This window comes from Ceratotherium simum, chromosome 22 (assembly GCF_057802395.1).
Source record: "Ceratotherium simum simum isolate JZ-2026a chromosome 22, ASM5780239v1, whole genome shotgun sequence".
Classification (NCBI taxonomy): domain Eukaryota; kingdom Metazoa; phylum Chordata; class Mammalia; order Perissodactyla; family Rhinocerotidae; genus Ceratotherium; species Ceratotherium simum.
Window position 1 is genome coordinate 38455647 of NC_141921.1, and position 15165 is coordinate 38470811.

A 15165-nucleotide genomic window follows, 5' to 3' on the forward strand; every position below is an offset into this window, starting at 1 on the left:
ACTTAAAAGACAAATCAACCCAGCGCTTTTTGTGAACGTCTGTGGATCCTGATTCAAACAAACATAAAGACAAGAAGTGAAGCAAAATCATCTGTGACCTCGATGAGTCAACTGAAAATTTGGACACTGACTGACTATTTGGTGATTTTAACAAAAGATCATTCATTAAACAAATTTTTAATGTAAAAAAGGACACAAATGAGTCTGCCTGCCTCCGGGCTCTCCCAGCAGCCTCCTCTGCTCAAAGACGGAGCAGGACCAAGCTGCCCTGCTGAGGGGGGCCTTTGAGACTCTGCTTTACAACCTGGCCACCCTTCATCTGCCTTTATCCGCTCCAACCCCACTGGCTGCCATTCTCTCCCACCTCAGGGCCTTTGCTCATGCTGTTCTCTCTGCCTGGAGGGCCCCCAGCTCTCCAGTTAAAATCCTACCCATCCCTTGAGGTCAGTGCAAATTCCACCTCCTTTATGAAGCGTTTTTCTGACCTCCCCCTACCCCCATCCTTCTGAGCCTCTGGGACATTCTCTCTGTTCCACTTTCATATCACTGACAACTCACTTCCTCAGTCTAGAATTTTGGGAGTCTGTATCTTTTCTCACTAGAGGTTGAGAAGTCCTTGGTAGCAGAAGCTGAATATTCTAGTGGATTAAAAGCAGGAACTGTAAATCCTGACTCAGCCATTTACTTACTGCTGTGTGACCTTAGGAAAGTCACTCTGCCTCTCTGAGCCTCAGTGTCTCGATCTATAAAATGGGGATTATTACAGTTCCTACCCCACAGGGACGCTATGGATATTAGATGAAATAAAATGTACAAAGAGCCCAGCTCAGAGTAAACACTTGGTAAATGTTGACTGCTGTGATCATGGTAAGAGTTAATTATTTCTAGTAGCCTCTGCATCTCCACAGGGCCTGGCACACAGTAGGTGTGGTGGGTTGGACTGAAGTTCAACTGAGTTGAGTTGAATTCAACTTAAAGAGCGGGGTGGTCTCCCAGCTGCTGCGGCATCTCCCCGAGCCGCCCCCTCCGCCGGCCAGGCCTCACCTCTCGGTGGACATCTTCACCTCGCTGACCAGCTGTCGGAATCCCACCACCTGCCTCCAGAGAAGGAGCAGGCGGCTGTGCTCGCTGCTGAAGTAGGTGTTGAAGGACTGGAGGGAAGATGGCCGAGTGAGGGGCTGAGTGAGGGCCGCCCACTCACTCCCCAGCTCTGACCATCCCGGGAGGCACCATGGCCGGGGAGTGGGTCTTCCCAGGGGTCAGCTCTGGGCCTGCCTACAGGACTGTGTCGGAGCTGTCACGCTCACGCTCCCGAGCCTCCCTCTGCCTCCCTCTGGCGCAGGGAACGGGATTTCATTGTCTCCATCGGCTGCAAGAGGCAGCACAAAAGGTAGAGCGTGCTGGGGACCTAGGTTTGCGTCGTGGCTGCCAGCTGCATGACCGCAGGCAGCTTCCTTAACCTCTCTCTAACAGGAGGATGACAGCACCTACCACAGACGGTTACTCTGAGGAACAGAGGAGAAAATGCACGCCTGGCACTGGGGACGTGCTAATCGGGGCCGGCTATTATTGTGACCACGATTTACCTCTGCTACAGGCCTCACCTGGCCCGCAGGGCCCTCCCTCTCCCGACATCTGGGTCCTCACCACTCTACAAAGGCCCGTCCCCTCGGGTCACCCCTGAGGCCCCACCGGCCTCCCAGCACGCCCGTGCCCACCTCCTCCTCGCGCCTCCACGCCGCCTCCCGCTGCTCCAGCTCCTTGCAGCTCCGTGTCCAGTCGCTGGTCACCTTACGGATGTCCTCACTCAGAGCCTGGTTGGCCGAGCTCGCCTGGTCCAGCTGCTCTCGGAGCATAGCGTTCACCTGGGCCAGGCTGGCGCTCCTGGGTCAGGCAAAAGGGTGCAGTGGGCACACGGCCGGAGAGGACTGCCCTGCCAGCCACGCGCCCTCCCTGCGGCGCCCCACCTCTGCTGCTCCTCCTCCAGGCGGATGAGGGCGCTCTCCAGGTCCTGGCTGTGCTCCGTGTCCTGGGTGGGGGAAGCGGGGGCATCAGGTTGGGCATGCAGCGGGAAGGGCCAGCCCTGCCCACCCCGGCACCCACCCTGAGCCGCCGCTGCTCCAGCTCCGTGGACCTCTCCAGCAGCTGCTGCTCCAGCTCCGAGCACTTCTTCTTGTACTGGAGGATCTGGGGATGGGTGGGGGCGGATGGTCAGCCCCAGGGGGCGGGGGCAGGGCACAGTGAGCACAGGGGTGGCAGGAGCAGGAGCGGGCGACCCTGACCTTGACCTGCAGCCGCTGCACGAGCTGGGCCTGCCGCTGCTGGCCCTCCTGGTAGGCCTGCAGCTTGCGCCGGTAGGAGGCCTGCTCCTCCTGCAGCTGCCTCCGCAGCTCCGCGCTCTGCCGTGCCAGCCCCCTGGGCTCTTGTGTTTCCAGCTCCCCAGACTCCAATCGCACAGCCTGCTCCAGCTGCAGAGAAGGGCCCGGGGTGAGAGTCCTAGGCCTCTAGGGGAGGCAGGCACAGGCCTCTGCAGGGGGCGCCAGGCCGCCGGGCCCAGACCCACAATGCCTTGCAGGCACATGAGGGCAAGCCTAGGATGCAATGCATGTGTGCACAGGCTAATGCAGCTGTGCATGGACACACAGAGTGGGCATGCATGGACCCATACAGGTGGACCCACATACATGTGCATGCAAACACAAAGATGTATCTGGGGGCAAACTTTAAGGTCCTTGGTGCACCGTGAGCCTCTCCTCCAAAGCACCTACCCCGGCTATGGTTGGTGATTATTAGATCCACGCCCGTGTCTCCCCACCCGCACCCTGAGTGAGCTCAGGAAAGCCTGGAAGTCTGTTCCTCACAGTATCTTAGACCCAGAGCAGTGGCCGTGGCTTGCTGAGATCATGAATTAATGGCATAAGCACATGTGAATACATTCGAACAGAGGCATCAATACACGTATTTGTATACTCAGATTTGTAGGAAGCACACACAAATGTTCTAATACACAGCACCTCTCGCTAATGCCCCTCAGTTCCAGCCCAGCTCGGGTGCCCCACTCTCCCTTACCTCGTGAGAAGCCTCTGCTGCCCCCGCCCTTCCTCCACCCCCAGGCGGCTTACAGCCCCACCGTTAGCAGACCCTGTGGGCACAGGCGGGATGCTGGCCTGGCTCTGGCTGTCCCCACTAGCCAAGGAACCCCCTAACCCACTTAAGCACCTGCTGGTCCCAGGGGGCCCCTCAGCCTCCTCCAGCTGTTGGGGAAGTGGGGATGGAGGAGGCAGCTGAGGACGAGTAGGACTAACAGAGGAGTGAGAGTGCCCAGGGAGAACCAACGGGGACAACAGCCCAGTTGCTCACCCGCTTCAGCAGATCCAGGCCCCTCCCGGCCACACCTCACCCCTTCCCACAAACTTGGCCCCTCACAAAACAGCCTTTCAATTTTACTTCTAACTCAAAAGGGAAGGAAGCTGCCGCCAAGCCAAGGACGAAAGAAGTTTACTGTCTCCCCTGGCAACCGCTGCCCTAGGAGCCGCATTCAGTCACTCTGTCCAGGTTGCCATGGACACTGGGGGAGCCCAGGGGGTTCGAGCTGTGGAGCCTAGGGAGGCGTGGCCACTCCCTCCTTCCCATCCCAGCTGCCTTGCCCCACACCTGCTCCTCAGGGACGGGAAGAAGGGGGGCCTCCAGGGCCCTGAGGTCCTTCCTCTGACCTGGGAGGTGGTCACTGGGAGCCCCTGCCTCAGTTTCCCTACATGCAGTCAACAGGACACAGATCCAGACCTGGCCTCCACTCCCCATCGCAGGAATGCTGTGGGGTTTCAATGGTCAGAATGACCTCGCTGACTGCCCCCCAACCCAGCCCACATGCAACAGCAATGGCCACGGGGGCAGGCCGTGCCACCTGCAGGCACAGGGACCAGTGGGCAGCAGGGAGAGAGAGTGCCGCAGGACCGCAGAGCCCTGGACCAGGGGTCTCATCCCAGCCCCACCCTGACCTCGGGCCTATCATGCCCCCTCTCTGGGCCTCAGTTTCCCCATTTGTAATAAGACGATCTCCAGGCTCTGAGGTTCTCTGTAGATCCAGCCCCAGGGAAAGGCCTTGAGGTCATCCTCATCCAATCCCTGCCTCAGGTGCGGCCTCACTCACACCATCTCAGACCAAAGACAAACACCAGCCTCCCTCTACATGCTGTTCAGGGGCCTCACCAGACACACGAGGGAATTTTCTAGACTAACGCAGGGCCCCAGCAGCTGTGTCCTAGCAGAAAATGGACCTGCCACCTCCCACCTCCTCTTCCCTTCCCCTGCCAGCCATGGGGGCAGTGCCAGCTTCATTGTCAATCAGAGGCTGGCATTTAAGAGGCAGCCCCCGGGGGCCTGGCACTGTCCCAGGGGCTAAAAGAGAAGAGGCCTAACCTGGGAGGGGCTGGCTCCGAGCCCCGCCACCACGGACAATGCAGGAGTCTGGCCAGCCCACCCTCCACACCCTCTGCAAACCCTGGTAAAACTAGCTCTGCAATGTCCCCAGTGCTAGGGGCCACTGCGGGGCCCCCAGCCTGCTCCTCTGCAAGTCCCAACAAGTCGGGGGCTTGTCTAGGCGGGCGGATACCAGGACATGGGCACATCCCACAGCCACACACAAAGAAATGTGTATCCCTCTTCCCAACACAGTGTGCAAGCCCCTGCGTGGACAGGCCTGGCTCAGGGGTCCTCGGCTAACCCTGGCTCCGCCAGCAGCACACGGGGGACCCTGGGCCAGCTTCCCACATGTAACATCAGAGGGTCATGTCTGAGGCCCTTCCAGTGTTCCATGGCCAGCTGCTCCCCAGAACTCCCAGCCCAGTTATCTCTTCTTATACCCAGGAAACAACACTGCAATGCAGAGCCCTGGGCTGGGAGTTGAGAGACCTAGCCTTAACTGGTTGTGTGACCCCATGCACAGTGCTTTCCCTCTCTGAACCTGTTATCTCCTTTTTTAAATGAGCATCATAATGGTCCCAACCTTGGTGCATTAAATATAAAGAACCCAGCACGTGCTTGGCACAGAGTAGGCACTCAAGTGGTACCTACTTTTATGACTGCTATTAGCACCCACACACCTCCCATCTGCACACATACTCCCTCCCTCATGCAACTCTCCCACCAACTTTCAGCCACCATCAACTTCCCAGGGGCACCTCCCATGAGCCTGGAGGCCCAAAGGAGACAGTGCATGGAGAGCAACCTGCACCCCTGGCCCTGCCCACATCGACCTCCTGCCCTGGGCCCTGGGACCCCCACAAGCCTGCAGCACAGGTCCCCGGGGGATGTGAACTCTGTCCGGACGTGGAGGCAGGCATGGCTTCTCCATCCTTCCTTGGCTGGGCCTCACCCCCATGGGGAGTGGCAGCAGACCTTGCGGCCACCCCAGATGGCCTGCAGAACACTGCCTCTGCCTACCCCAGCCTGCCCTGGCAGCCAGCCACTGCTGGGGACCCCAAGGCCCCTGTAAATGGGAGCACAGGGAGATGCCCAGAGACTCAAAGGGTGGCAGGAGCCTCCAGGAGTCTTATTCTCTGTGCCCCCCACCCCAAGCAGGAATGAAATACCCCTGGGGGCAAGCACTTGATTCCATCATTTCGTGGATCCCTCACAACTCCACACCATAGCACCATCCCCACTACAGAAAACAGACTTAGAGAAGAGTGACTCGCTCCATTCAAGTTGGCCATTCAAGTTGGCAGAGCCACAGTTGGAGCCCAGCCCGGCCTGGCGCCAGGGCCCACATCTTGCCCGGTGCGCGGGCCTGCCCTCACAGCAGGGGAGCCCCTGGCCCCCTCTCAGCCCTGGGCAGCACCCACCCTCTCGCTGACTGCATTGTACTTGATGGCCAGCTCGTCGCGCTCGGCTCGGCTCTGGGCCAGCAGGTCCTCCACGCGGGACAGCTCCTGCTGCAGCAGCTGGTTCTCCTCCTGCAGCGACAGCATCGATGCCATCTCTGTGGGCGGCAGCAGGGCTGGAGAGGGACAGCGGGCACATGATCAGATTCCACCTGGGTCTAGGGGGCCGTCCTCCCCCTACAGGTGCCCCACCCACCACTGGAGGCAGGAAGATGGACCAGGTCCCCGGGAGGAGCCCGGTGGGAGTGGATGCAGCACCAGACCGCACGGACAGAGCTGAAGAGCAAGGAGCTGGGCAGAGACAGGCCTGGAGCCAGACTTGGAGTGGACACGACCACAGCTGACGTGTGGCCCCAGCAGGCCCAGGGGTGCAGGAGGGAGGTTCAGTCTAGGAGTCAGGAGCCTCGGCCCCGAATTCTGGCTCCTTCCTTCTCCAATTACCACACTTCCCTGAACCTCAGTTTTACTGATCTGTAAAATGGGTGGAACAGTAACCAGACCACATCAGGAGAGCAGGAAAGCCTCACTAAAGGGAACGGCTCCACGTACCTTCTGACGCTCGGGCTCAGGATAGTGTAGATCAGGTGATGAGGAGGAAGAAGAGGAAAAGAAAGGCCAGAGGGAGAAGTAGAAGTGTCCCCCCATTCTGTGGACTCCTCTTCTGCCCAGCGAAAACTGGACACCCGCCACGGGCCTCTAGGCTCTTCCAGCCTGGGCTGTGGGCTAAGTCTTTCTTTGTCTGGGGCTCCCAGGGGCCCTGTATCCCTGGTCCTCCCAAGGAGGTTAAGGCTGGAGTGCAGCAGGAACACCAGAACCACCACCAAGAAGAGATGCAAACACACTGGCTGTCGCTGAGTGTGCTCTTCCCAGATTCTCAAAGCACATATGAGCTTGTGGGTGCTGCCCACCTGGAGGGGCAGGGGCCTAGCAGCCTTCCTGCCTGAGTGGGGAATGGGCAGTACCACTCCTTGGACTTCTGCAAAGCTCTGGGCTAAACTGAGCTGCCCTCCCCCTGTAATCTCCATTTCGGCCAGCTCATACCTTCCCTGGGAGGGAATGTGGTATTTGGGGTTGAAGTCTTTGCAGCTGGCTGCAGGCAAGCAAGGAGGGGATGTTCAGCCCTGCCTTCGAGCAGCATCGCATGGGGAACAAGTCTGGGCAAATTACACCTCTGAGCCTCCATTTCCTCATCTGTAAAGTGGGTCCCTCCATTATAGGGTTATGCCTGCCTCACAGTGAGTATTCAAGAAATGAAAGCTGTAATCATTAACATCATTATGACCGTTGAGGAGCGCGATGTGAGATGAGGCGAGATGTGGGCAGTGTCTGTGGGGGGACAGGGACGGGTGGTGGTACCTGGGCTCTCAGGCCGGGAGAAGTTGCGGGTGACAATCTCCCTGACGCGGGCGGGCAGGCAAGCGGGCTGACAGTCCTGGGCCGGGTCCTGCACGCTCAGGCCCTTCTCCTGGACTGGCCCCAGGACACTGCTCTCCAGTGTCTGCGGGGAAAGAAGGAGGGTCTGCAGGGGACCTCGGACCCTGGGCAACCTGGCCTGGGTGGGAGAGGAGCAAAGTCCTGCCGCCCAAGATGTGGGTGCCCAGGAGACCCTCAGGAAATTCCCAAAATGGAGGGAAGTCTGGGAGTTAGAATCGGAAAAAGCCCCATGGGAGGACACTCGAGTGTGTGCCCTGCTCCAGGAAGGAGGGCCCCTTGACGGCCAGAGACGTGAGCCAAACCCCACGTCCCACTCACAAACCCCATCAGGGCTGCAGTGTTGGGGGCTCCAATCCAGCTCCGACCTCAGATGCGTGAGGACCCCACTGTGCCAGCACAGGTCCCCCAACCCTAAAATCTGGGAGTAGGGACCCTGGTCCCCCAGGGCACTGGGACAAGGGAGCCACAGCAGTTGAGTCTCGCTCACTTCTCTACTGCCAGCCTGGCCAGGAGCGGAAAGCTGGGGTGCCTGTGCACCCCCACCACATCTCTCTCACCACTCGACCCCAGATGCGCCCACCCCTACCCACTCCTGCTAGGCCCACGCTCCCTTGCCCTGGACGGGGTGAGCACAGCCCCCAGGACCCACCTGGATAACCGTCTCTAGTGCCAGCTGGACCTCCGACGACCCCTCCAGCCCCAAGCTCAGGGGGGAGGCTGTGGGCCCCCTCTGCCCCCTTCTCCAGGGCCCCGGAGACTAGGTCAGCCCGCCCACCCCACAGCCAGACTGCTGTGCTGAGCACCCGGCAGATTAGGCTTAAATCCGGCGGTGCCTCCACGTGACCACGGAGGTGGGAGGGACTGAGGGAGGGGGAGGGGATGGGAAAGGAGAGGAAGGGAGGGAAGCGAGGCAGACGGAACCGGGGGAAGAGGAAGGATAAAGAGGGGGAGGGTAGGAGAGAGGGGGGAGGTGGAGGAGAAAGGGAAGGAGTGGAGAGACGGAGGGGGGAATCTGGAGGTGAGGACACCCCCCCCATACACACCCACACACCCACCCACACCCCCCCCCCCACACACACCCACACACACACACACACACACACACCTCCCCAGCAGCTGGGTCCTAGAGCCCTCCAAGCCCAGAGGTGGGGTCAGCCTCCAGGAGGCGGGAAAGTCCAGAGTCTTCCAGACCACCTTTGCTGACCCAGAACAGGGTCACATGGTTTGCTGTATTTACAGGGTGCTGGGGTGACATTTTCCCACATCAGGTGTAGGGCAAAGGACACAGGGGTGGAATCGCCTAGACCATCAAGGAACCGAATCCTCCTCACCCCTGCTCCCACCCCCTCCCCGCCACTGGCTGTGTGTCCTCGGGAAAACAACTTTGCCTCTCTGAGCCTCAGTGTCCTCGTGTGAGATGAGGATAATACTGGCACCCACCTCATGGAGTTGTCTGGGAATTAAACAAAACATCGAGTGTGTATAAAGTTTGTGTGACTCGGCTGGGCTCATAGAGAGCATTCGATAAATACTGATCTCATTTATTTGAAAATCTGATGTGTACAGTCCCTCTACCTCAGGGCCCTGCGGCTCAGGGGTCCACTCACCGCCTCCCACTGTTCCTTCCCTGCAGCAAGGAGGCTGTATGGCATAGTGGTTAGGCTCGCAGCTCTGGAGTCAGGGTCAGATCTGGGGTCGCATTGGAGACCCAGCTCTGCCACATGTTGGCAGTATGACCTTGGACAAGTTACCTCTCTGAGCCTCAGTTTCCTCTTCTCTAGAATAGGACTAATAGCACCTACCACAGAGAGTTATTGTGAGGATGAGGATGAAACGGTTGAAAGGTGTAGGGGCTGAGAACCACGGCTGGCACATGGTGAGCTGTCAGTAAACGGAGCTGCTGTTCCGCCGTCATTAGCATCCTGTGTTTGGGCTCCTGCTACCTCTGGGCCTCAGGGCGCCCTCCGCTCTAAGTGCCATGTCCCACAGGAGGCATATTCACGTGATCTCACTAAATCCTCACCTCCACCCATTTCCAGATGAGAAAACCGAGGCTCAGAGAGTTTGTGGCTCCTACCTATTCAAAGGGAGACGTGGCAGGGAGGTGGTAAACCCAAAGCTCATTCCACCGCTCATTCCAGGCAGCCTCCCAGTCAGAGCCTCAAGAGCAAGGCCAGGGCATTTGCACTTTAAGACTCCACCATGTCCAAGTCAGAGCCAGGAATGCAGCAGGTGCTGCATAAATGCACATTAGTCCAGCCTGGACCCCTCATCCCCAACTAAGGAATCCATTCTGCAAATGGAAAAACAGGAAACAGGGCACACCAGGCCCAAAAGGTAAGCGCCACCAAGTTGCCATGGCAACCAAGGCCAGATTTAGGAAAAACTAAACTCGGCCAGAGGCAGAGAGCTGTCACTACAAAACCCTGGGTCCCCCATTCTTCCAGCTCTGGAGCCTCCAGAAACCCCTCCACGGGCTGCATACCCGTAACCAGAGCAGGGGGAGGCCACAAACACCGCTAGGCCAGGACCTCCAACCCTGCTTGCTCAGCTCCACAGACACAGGGCCCCAGATGTGCTTGGTGAACTGAGCTGAATTATTCTGTGCCTTCCCCCAGCCAGTGCCCTAAGGGATGGGGGGAAGGGAGCAAGATGTCAGAACCCTGGGCACTGGGTGATAGCAACCCTTGGCTCTGCCCACAGAGTTCTCCCCCTAGCTGCCTACTGGGTTCTATAGATCCCAAGAAATCATATCTAAACCCTCTGCATGCGTGCTCAACATTTGCAGCTTCCAACCAGTTCTCAAAACAATGATTGAATTCCTCACAGGAAAGCCTGGATGTTACAGCTTCAGCGTCTGACTGCCGGGACTCCAATCTTGGCTATGCCTCCCCACCAGCTGGGTGACCCTGGGCCAGTGACTTCGTCTCTCTGAGCTTCAGTTTCCCCATCTGTAAAATGGGATAATAATGCTGTCTGCTTCTATCATGAGGATTAAATAAGATGATCCATGCTTAGCTGTGTGCCTGGATACAGTGTGGCAGAAACTGCCATGTGTTCACCAAAAAACATTTTTGAGTCTTAGGAAAAAGGCTAGAAGTCAGATATGGGCATGTAATCAAGTTCTGGCCAGTAGAATTAAGACAGAAAGAATGTGTGCCACTTTAGGGCCGGCCCCGTGGCTTAGCGGTTAAGTGCGCGCGCTCCGCTGCTGGCGGCCTGGGTTCGGATCCCGGGCACGCACCGCCGCACCGCTTCTCCGGCCATGCTGAGGCCGCGTCCCACATACAGCAACTGGAAGGTTGTGCAGCTGTGACATACAACTATCTACTGGGGCTTTGGGGGGAAAAAATAAATAAATAAAATCTTTAAAAAAAAAAAAAAAAAAAAAATGTGTGCCACTTTAGACCTGGCCTATAAAAACCTCCCATGTGGGCCAGCCCTAGCAGCCCAGTGGTTAAGTTCGGTGCACTCCACATCAGCAGCCCAGGTTCGGTTCCCGGATGCAGACCTACACCCCTCGTCTGTCAGTGGCCATGCTGTCACAGTAGCTCACACACAAAAAGAGGAAGATTGGCACATACGTTAGCTCAGGGAGAATCTTCCTCAGCAAAAAAAACAAAAAACAAAAACAAAACCCTCCCATGAGGAATTGTTTCTCTCCTTCCCTGTCCACCAACTGGAAGGAAATAACGCTGAAGTCCTGGGAGGATGCCGGAGCCACAAGATGGAAGGGGTCTGGGTCTCGGGTCTCTGGGTCACCACGTAGAAAGCCACCTGCCGAACACCCAACAGGACTTTTCATGAACAAGAAATAAACTCTGCTGTGTTAAGCCTCTGAGATTTCAGGGTTTCACCATCACATCAACTGGTATTGCCTTAATTACACACGTGATTCAACGCTGGATAAGTGTTGGCTATTGTTAGTTATCGTTACGTCATTAGTATTACTGGCTCTTCCCAGTCTCCCATCTAGAACCTTGTGCCTGGTACACAGAAGACCCTCAGCCATTGTTTGGGGAACAAATACAGAGGAGACACGCTTTGCACTCACTCCTTCCCACCCCTGCTCGGCCCTTGACCACCTCCAAACCTGCTGTCTGCCGGGTCTACCTGCAGGAACTGGCTACAAAGTCCCTCAAAGATGACTCGGGCGTTTCAAACATACCAGCTGTTCTTACCCACTTCTCACTTCTTTATTCTCCGGTCGCTGACTAGAAATTATAACAAAAATATTGAACCAACCTTTGAGCCTGTGCCCAAAACTCTGCATCTGACTCTTATCTGTTTTAACCTTCTTGACAGCCCCATGTCGGTACTGTTCTACCCACTTGACAGATGACACTAAGGCTCAGTGAAGTTAAATAACTTGCTCAAAGCCACCCAGCCATGAAGAGCTGAAGCCACAGGTGAGATCCAGGTATGCCTGGTTCCAAAGTTTTAAACAATGACAGCAACGGCTATTTAAACATAACAGCAATTATGTAGTGCTTACTGTGTACCAGGCACCACACTAGGTCTCTGATGTGCAGTAATAAGCCACTGCCATCTCTTGCCTGGACTGCTGAGATGGTTCTTCATGGGTCTCCTCACTTCCCAGCTTGTGCCCCCACCCTAGTCTATTCTCACAAAGTGGAGATCGCATCCGTCTTCTGCTCAGCGCCCCCACCCCCAGTCCCCACAGCCTCCTATCACATTCAAAATAAAATTCAAAGTCCTGCCACAGCATACAAGGCCTGCCCTGTCTGGCTCCGGCCCACATCTCCCACCTCCTCTCTTTCTCTCTCCCCTTTGCTCATTCCACTCCAGCTATGCTGGCCTTCTTGATGCTAAAACACACTAAGCATGCTCCCACCCCAGGGCCTTTGCACCTGCCATTTTCTCTCCCTGGAATGTTCTTCCCCCTTCCTGTCATGGCTCACTCCTGCTTGTCAATTAGATCTTGGCCAAAAATGTCACCTTCTGAAAGAGCAAACCCTGACCTCCCAGCAAAAGCGGTCCCTGCCAGTAGTCATTCACTGTTTTCTCCAACATGTATGTTGTCTCTCTCCTCCAAGGGCAGGGAGCAGCTGGCCTTGTTCACTGCTGTCTCCACCATGCCTAAGGCCCAAAGCCCCATGAACAGCTGCTGAATGAATGAATGAATGCGAAGAGACAATAATATAGAAACTAAATGAAAAAAATAGAAAAGAAAAAGAAACAATTCCCCTGGGCTTTGGCCGGGGTCACATTGGGCACGTCTCGGCCATGGGTGATGTGACCCACAGACTGGGATCCCGGAAGGCCCCCCTGTGAACACATATCCGGCACCCGCCACCTCAAGGCAAAACCAGGCAGTGCCCCCGATGCGGGACTCCTGGATGAGAGGGGTGCCTAGGCTCCAACTGCTGACCCCCATCGCCAGGACTTGAGAGAAAGATGGGAGAGGAGGAGCTAAGTCAGGGAAACCCCCAAGATCGGGGGCTCTGACTCCTGAGGTCTCTCCTGAACCCCCCTCCTGAGGGAGGAGCTGGGCCTGCCCTCAGCCGCTGGCTGGCCCCTGCCCAAGATTTGTTTATTAAGCACCTGCTGCCGGCCCAGCTAAAGAAAACAGGAAATCTCAGATGAAAACAGGCAGAAGGTAGCCTCATGGAACCCTCCCCATGTCCCAATCCCCCAGACAAGTCCCGGCCCCAGAGGGAGCTGGGGAGACTGGCCATCAAGGGGCGGACAACGCCCCAGAGCACTGTCCTCTTGGGTTTGCAGAAAAATCACGCTCAAAATGCCAAGCCCAGAGACTGGCACAGGGCGCCTCAGGCCTCATTTTGAGAAACCCAAGGAGGCCCCAAATCCCTGCACAGGCTGTGCCATCTTGGGCAACTCAACTGACCGCTCTGGGCCTCAGTTTCCTCAGTAGCAAGAGGGAGCTACTTTCCACTCCGCAGGGTCGCATTGAAGGTGAAGTGACATGGCACACCAGGAGGGCAGTGACGGTGCCTGGCCCACAGGAAGGGATCTGCTGCTTGTGGTGACTCTTAGGAAGGGCCTCCCACGGCAGCTCGGCCCGGGGGAGCGAGGGGACCCCGGCGGAGGGGCGCTCGTCGTGCGCCTGCAGGCCGCCGAGCTCCGGCAGGCCGCCGCCTCGTCCCGCCCACCGCCGCCCGCGACGATCGCGCCGGAGAAGGAGCAGGGCCGCGGGCAGGATGTCCGCAGAGCCCGTGGCGCGCTCTCCGGCGGCCGGGCGGGGACGCGGCGAGTGCGCCCCCAGCGCCCCAGGGGCCCGGGACGGCGGCTCCAGCCCGCCCCCTGGCGCGCGCCCGCCTGCCCGCCGCCCGCGCGCGCCGCAACCCCAGCCCCGCGGCCTCCTCCCGCCGGAGCGCGCCGCGCGCGCCCGAGCCCCTGGCCCGCGGGAGCGCGCGCGCCGCCGGCCTCCTACCTTTGCGCGCCGCCGCCGCCGCCGCCGAGGCCGAGCGGGCCGGGCCGGGCGGGCCGGGCGGGCGGGGCCGGAGGGCGGAGCCCGCGCCCGACCCGCCCGCCTTCCCGCGTCGCCCGGGGCGGAGGGCGCGCCCCTCGGGCCAGGCCGGGCCATGCCGGGGCGGCCGCAGTCGGCGTGCCCCGGGCTGGGTCCCTCGAGCGTTTCCTGGGGACCCGCACTGGGTTGAGGGCTTTTCCTACACGATCGCGTTTACTGCTCCCGACAACCCAGCAAGCAGGGATTGTTAGCTCCTTTTGCATAAACGGGAAATTGAAGATTAAGCAAGTCGCCCAAGGTCTCGAAGCTGCAAGTTGGCAGAGCAGAAGCGAACCCAGACCCAGCTGCAGGGTCCCACTGCGGTCTCGGCTTGTGTTCACTGGCCCGGCCTTAGAGGCCTTAAACTCCTAAACTCTGGCCGTGACCCACCGCCCAACCAGACTGCGGGGCACTCCCCGCCTGCCCCTTTGGGGCCCACAGCAGCAGTACTGAGGCTTCAATGACTTGACCGTGGGGAAAATGTCTTTGTTTTCCTGTTGTCCTGCAACCTTGGATGAGGCACTCAGGCCTCAGTTTGCTCATCTGTAAAATGGTGGAACCCCTCTGCTGCCCATTCCTTCTCACCAGCTCATGCGCCTTCCCCAAATGGGATGGGGATAAGACCATAGAGGAAACCATGCTGTTAAAACTAAACAGTGATGTGTCATTTCTATTGGGACAATAGGTTAGATTCTGTCCACTCACTGGGACTCAACCTGCCTCTGTTCTTGAAGGCACTGGATCAAATCATCCTTTTTTTTTTTTTCTGTGAGGAAGATCAGCCCTGAGCTAACATCCATGCTAATCCTCCTCTTTTTGCTGAGGAAGACTGGCTCTGAGCTAACATCTATTGCCAATCCTCCTCCTTTTTTTCTTCCCCCCAAAGCCCCAGTAGATAGTTGTATGTCATAGTTGCACATCCTTCAAGTTGCTGTATGTGGGACGCGGCCTCAGCATGGCCAGAGAAGCAGTGCATGGGTGTGCGCCCAAACCCGGGCCACCAGTAGCGGAGCACGCACACTTAACCGCTAAGCCATGGGGCCAGCCCTCAAATCATCCATTTTTAAAGAGAGTCAGGTCTGAATCTCTAGGGCTGAGGGAGATGTGTGCTCTGTTTGAAAAAGCATGTTTAATTTTGTGATTTTGTATTTGAAAAACAGTAAATGCCCGGAAAGAAAAGCAGGCCTACGGCTGATGGTTGTGCATTTCCCCCACAGTAGGAGGGCAGGAGCTGGAGTTTTATCTTTGTTACAGAGGAGCCTGGTTTTTATATCTGAGAAACTGCACTTGAGGCTGCCGACGTGCCCTTTGGGCTCTGATGCCTGGGGATGGTGCAGGCAAGCCTGTGGCCTGGGCCAG

The 15165-nt window shown here is 57.8% G+C and overlaps 1 protein-coding gene across 1 annotated transcript in view; it reads right to left on the reverse strand.

Moving 5' to 3' along the window:
• Nucleotides 1-13884, reverse strand: part of CROCC (ciliary rootlet coiled-coil, rootletin) — a 44946-nt gene extending 31062 nt beyond the window's left edge. Inside the window, exons 1-8 of the mRNA XM_087445755.1 lie at nt 13732-13884; nt 7239-7380; nt 5844-5998; nt 2283-2468; nt 2104-2187; nt 1968-2029; nt 1719-1884; nt 1045-1151 (exon numbers count right to left, since the gene is read on the reverse strand). Of these exons, the coding sequence (XP_087301881.1) occupies nt 1045-1151; nt 1719-1884; nt 1968-2029; nt 2104-2187; nt 2283-2468; nt 5844-5998; nt 7239-7380; nt 13732-13884 (1055 nt within the window). The remainder of the gene's footprint in view (nt 1-1044; nt 1152-1718; nt 1885-1967; nt 2030-2103; nt 2188-2282; nt 2469-5843; nt 5999-7238; nt 7381-13731) is intronic.
• Nucleotides 13885-15165: the final 1281 nt, after the last annotated feature.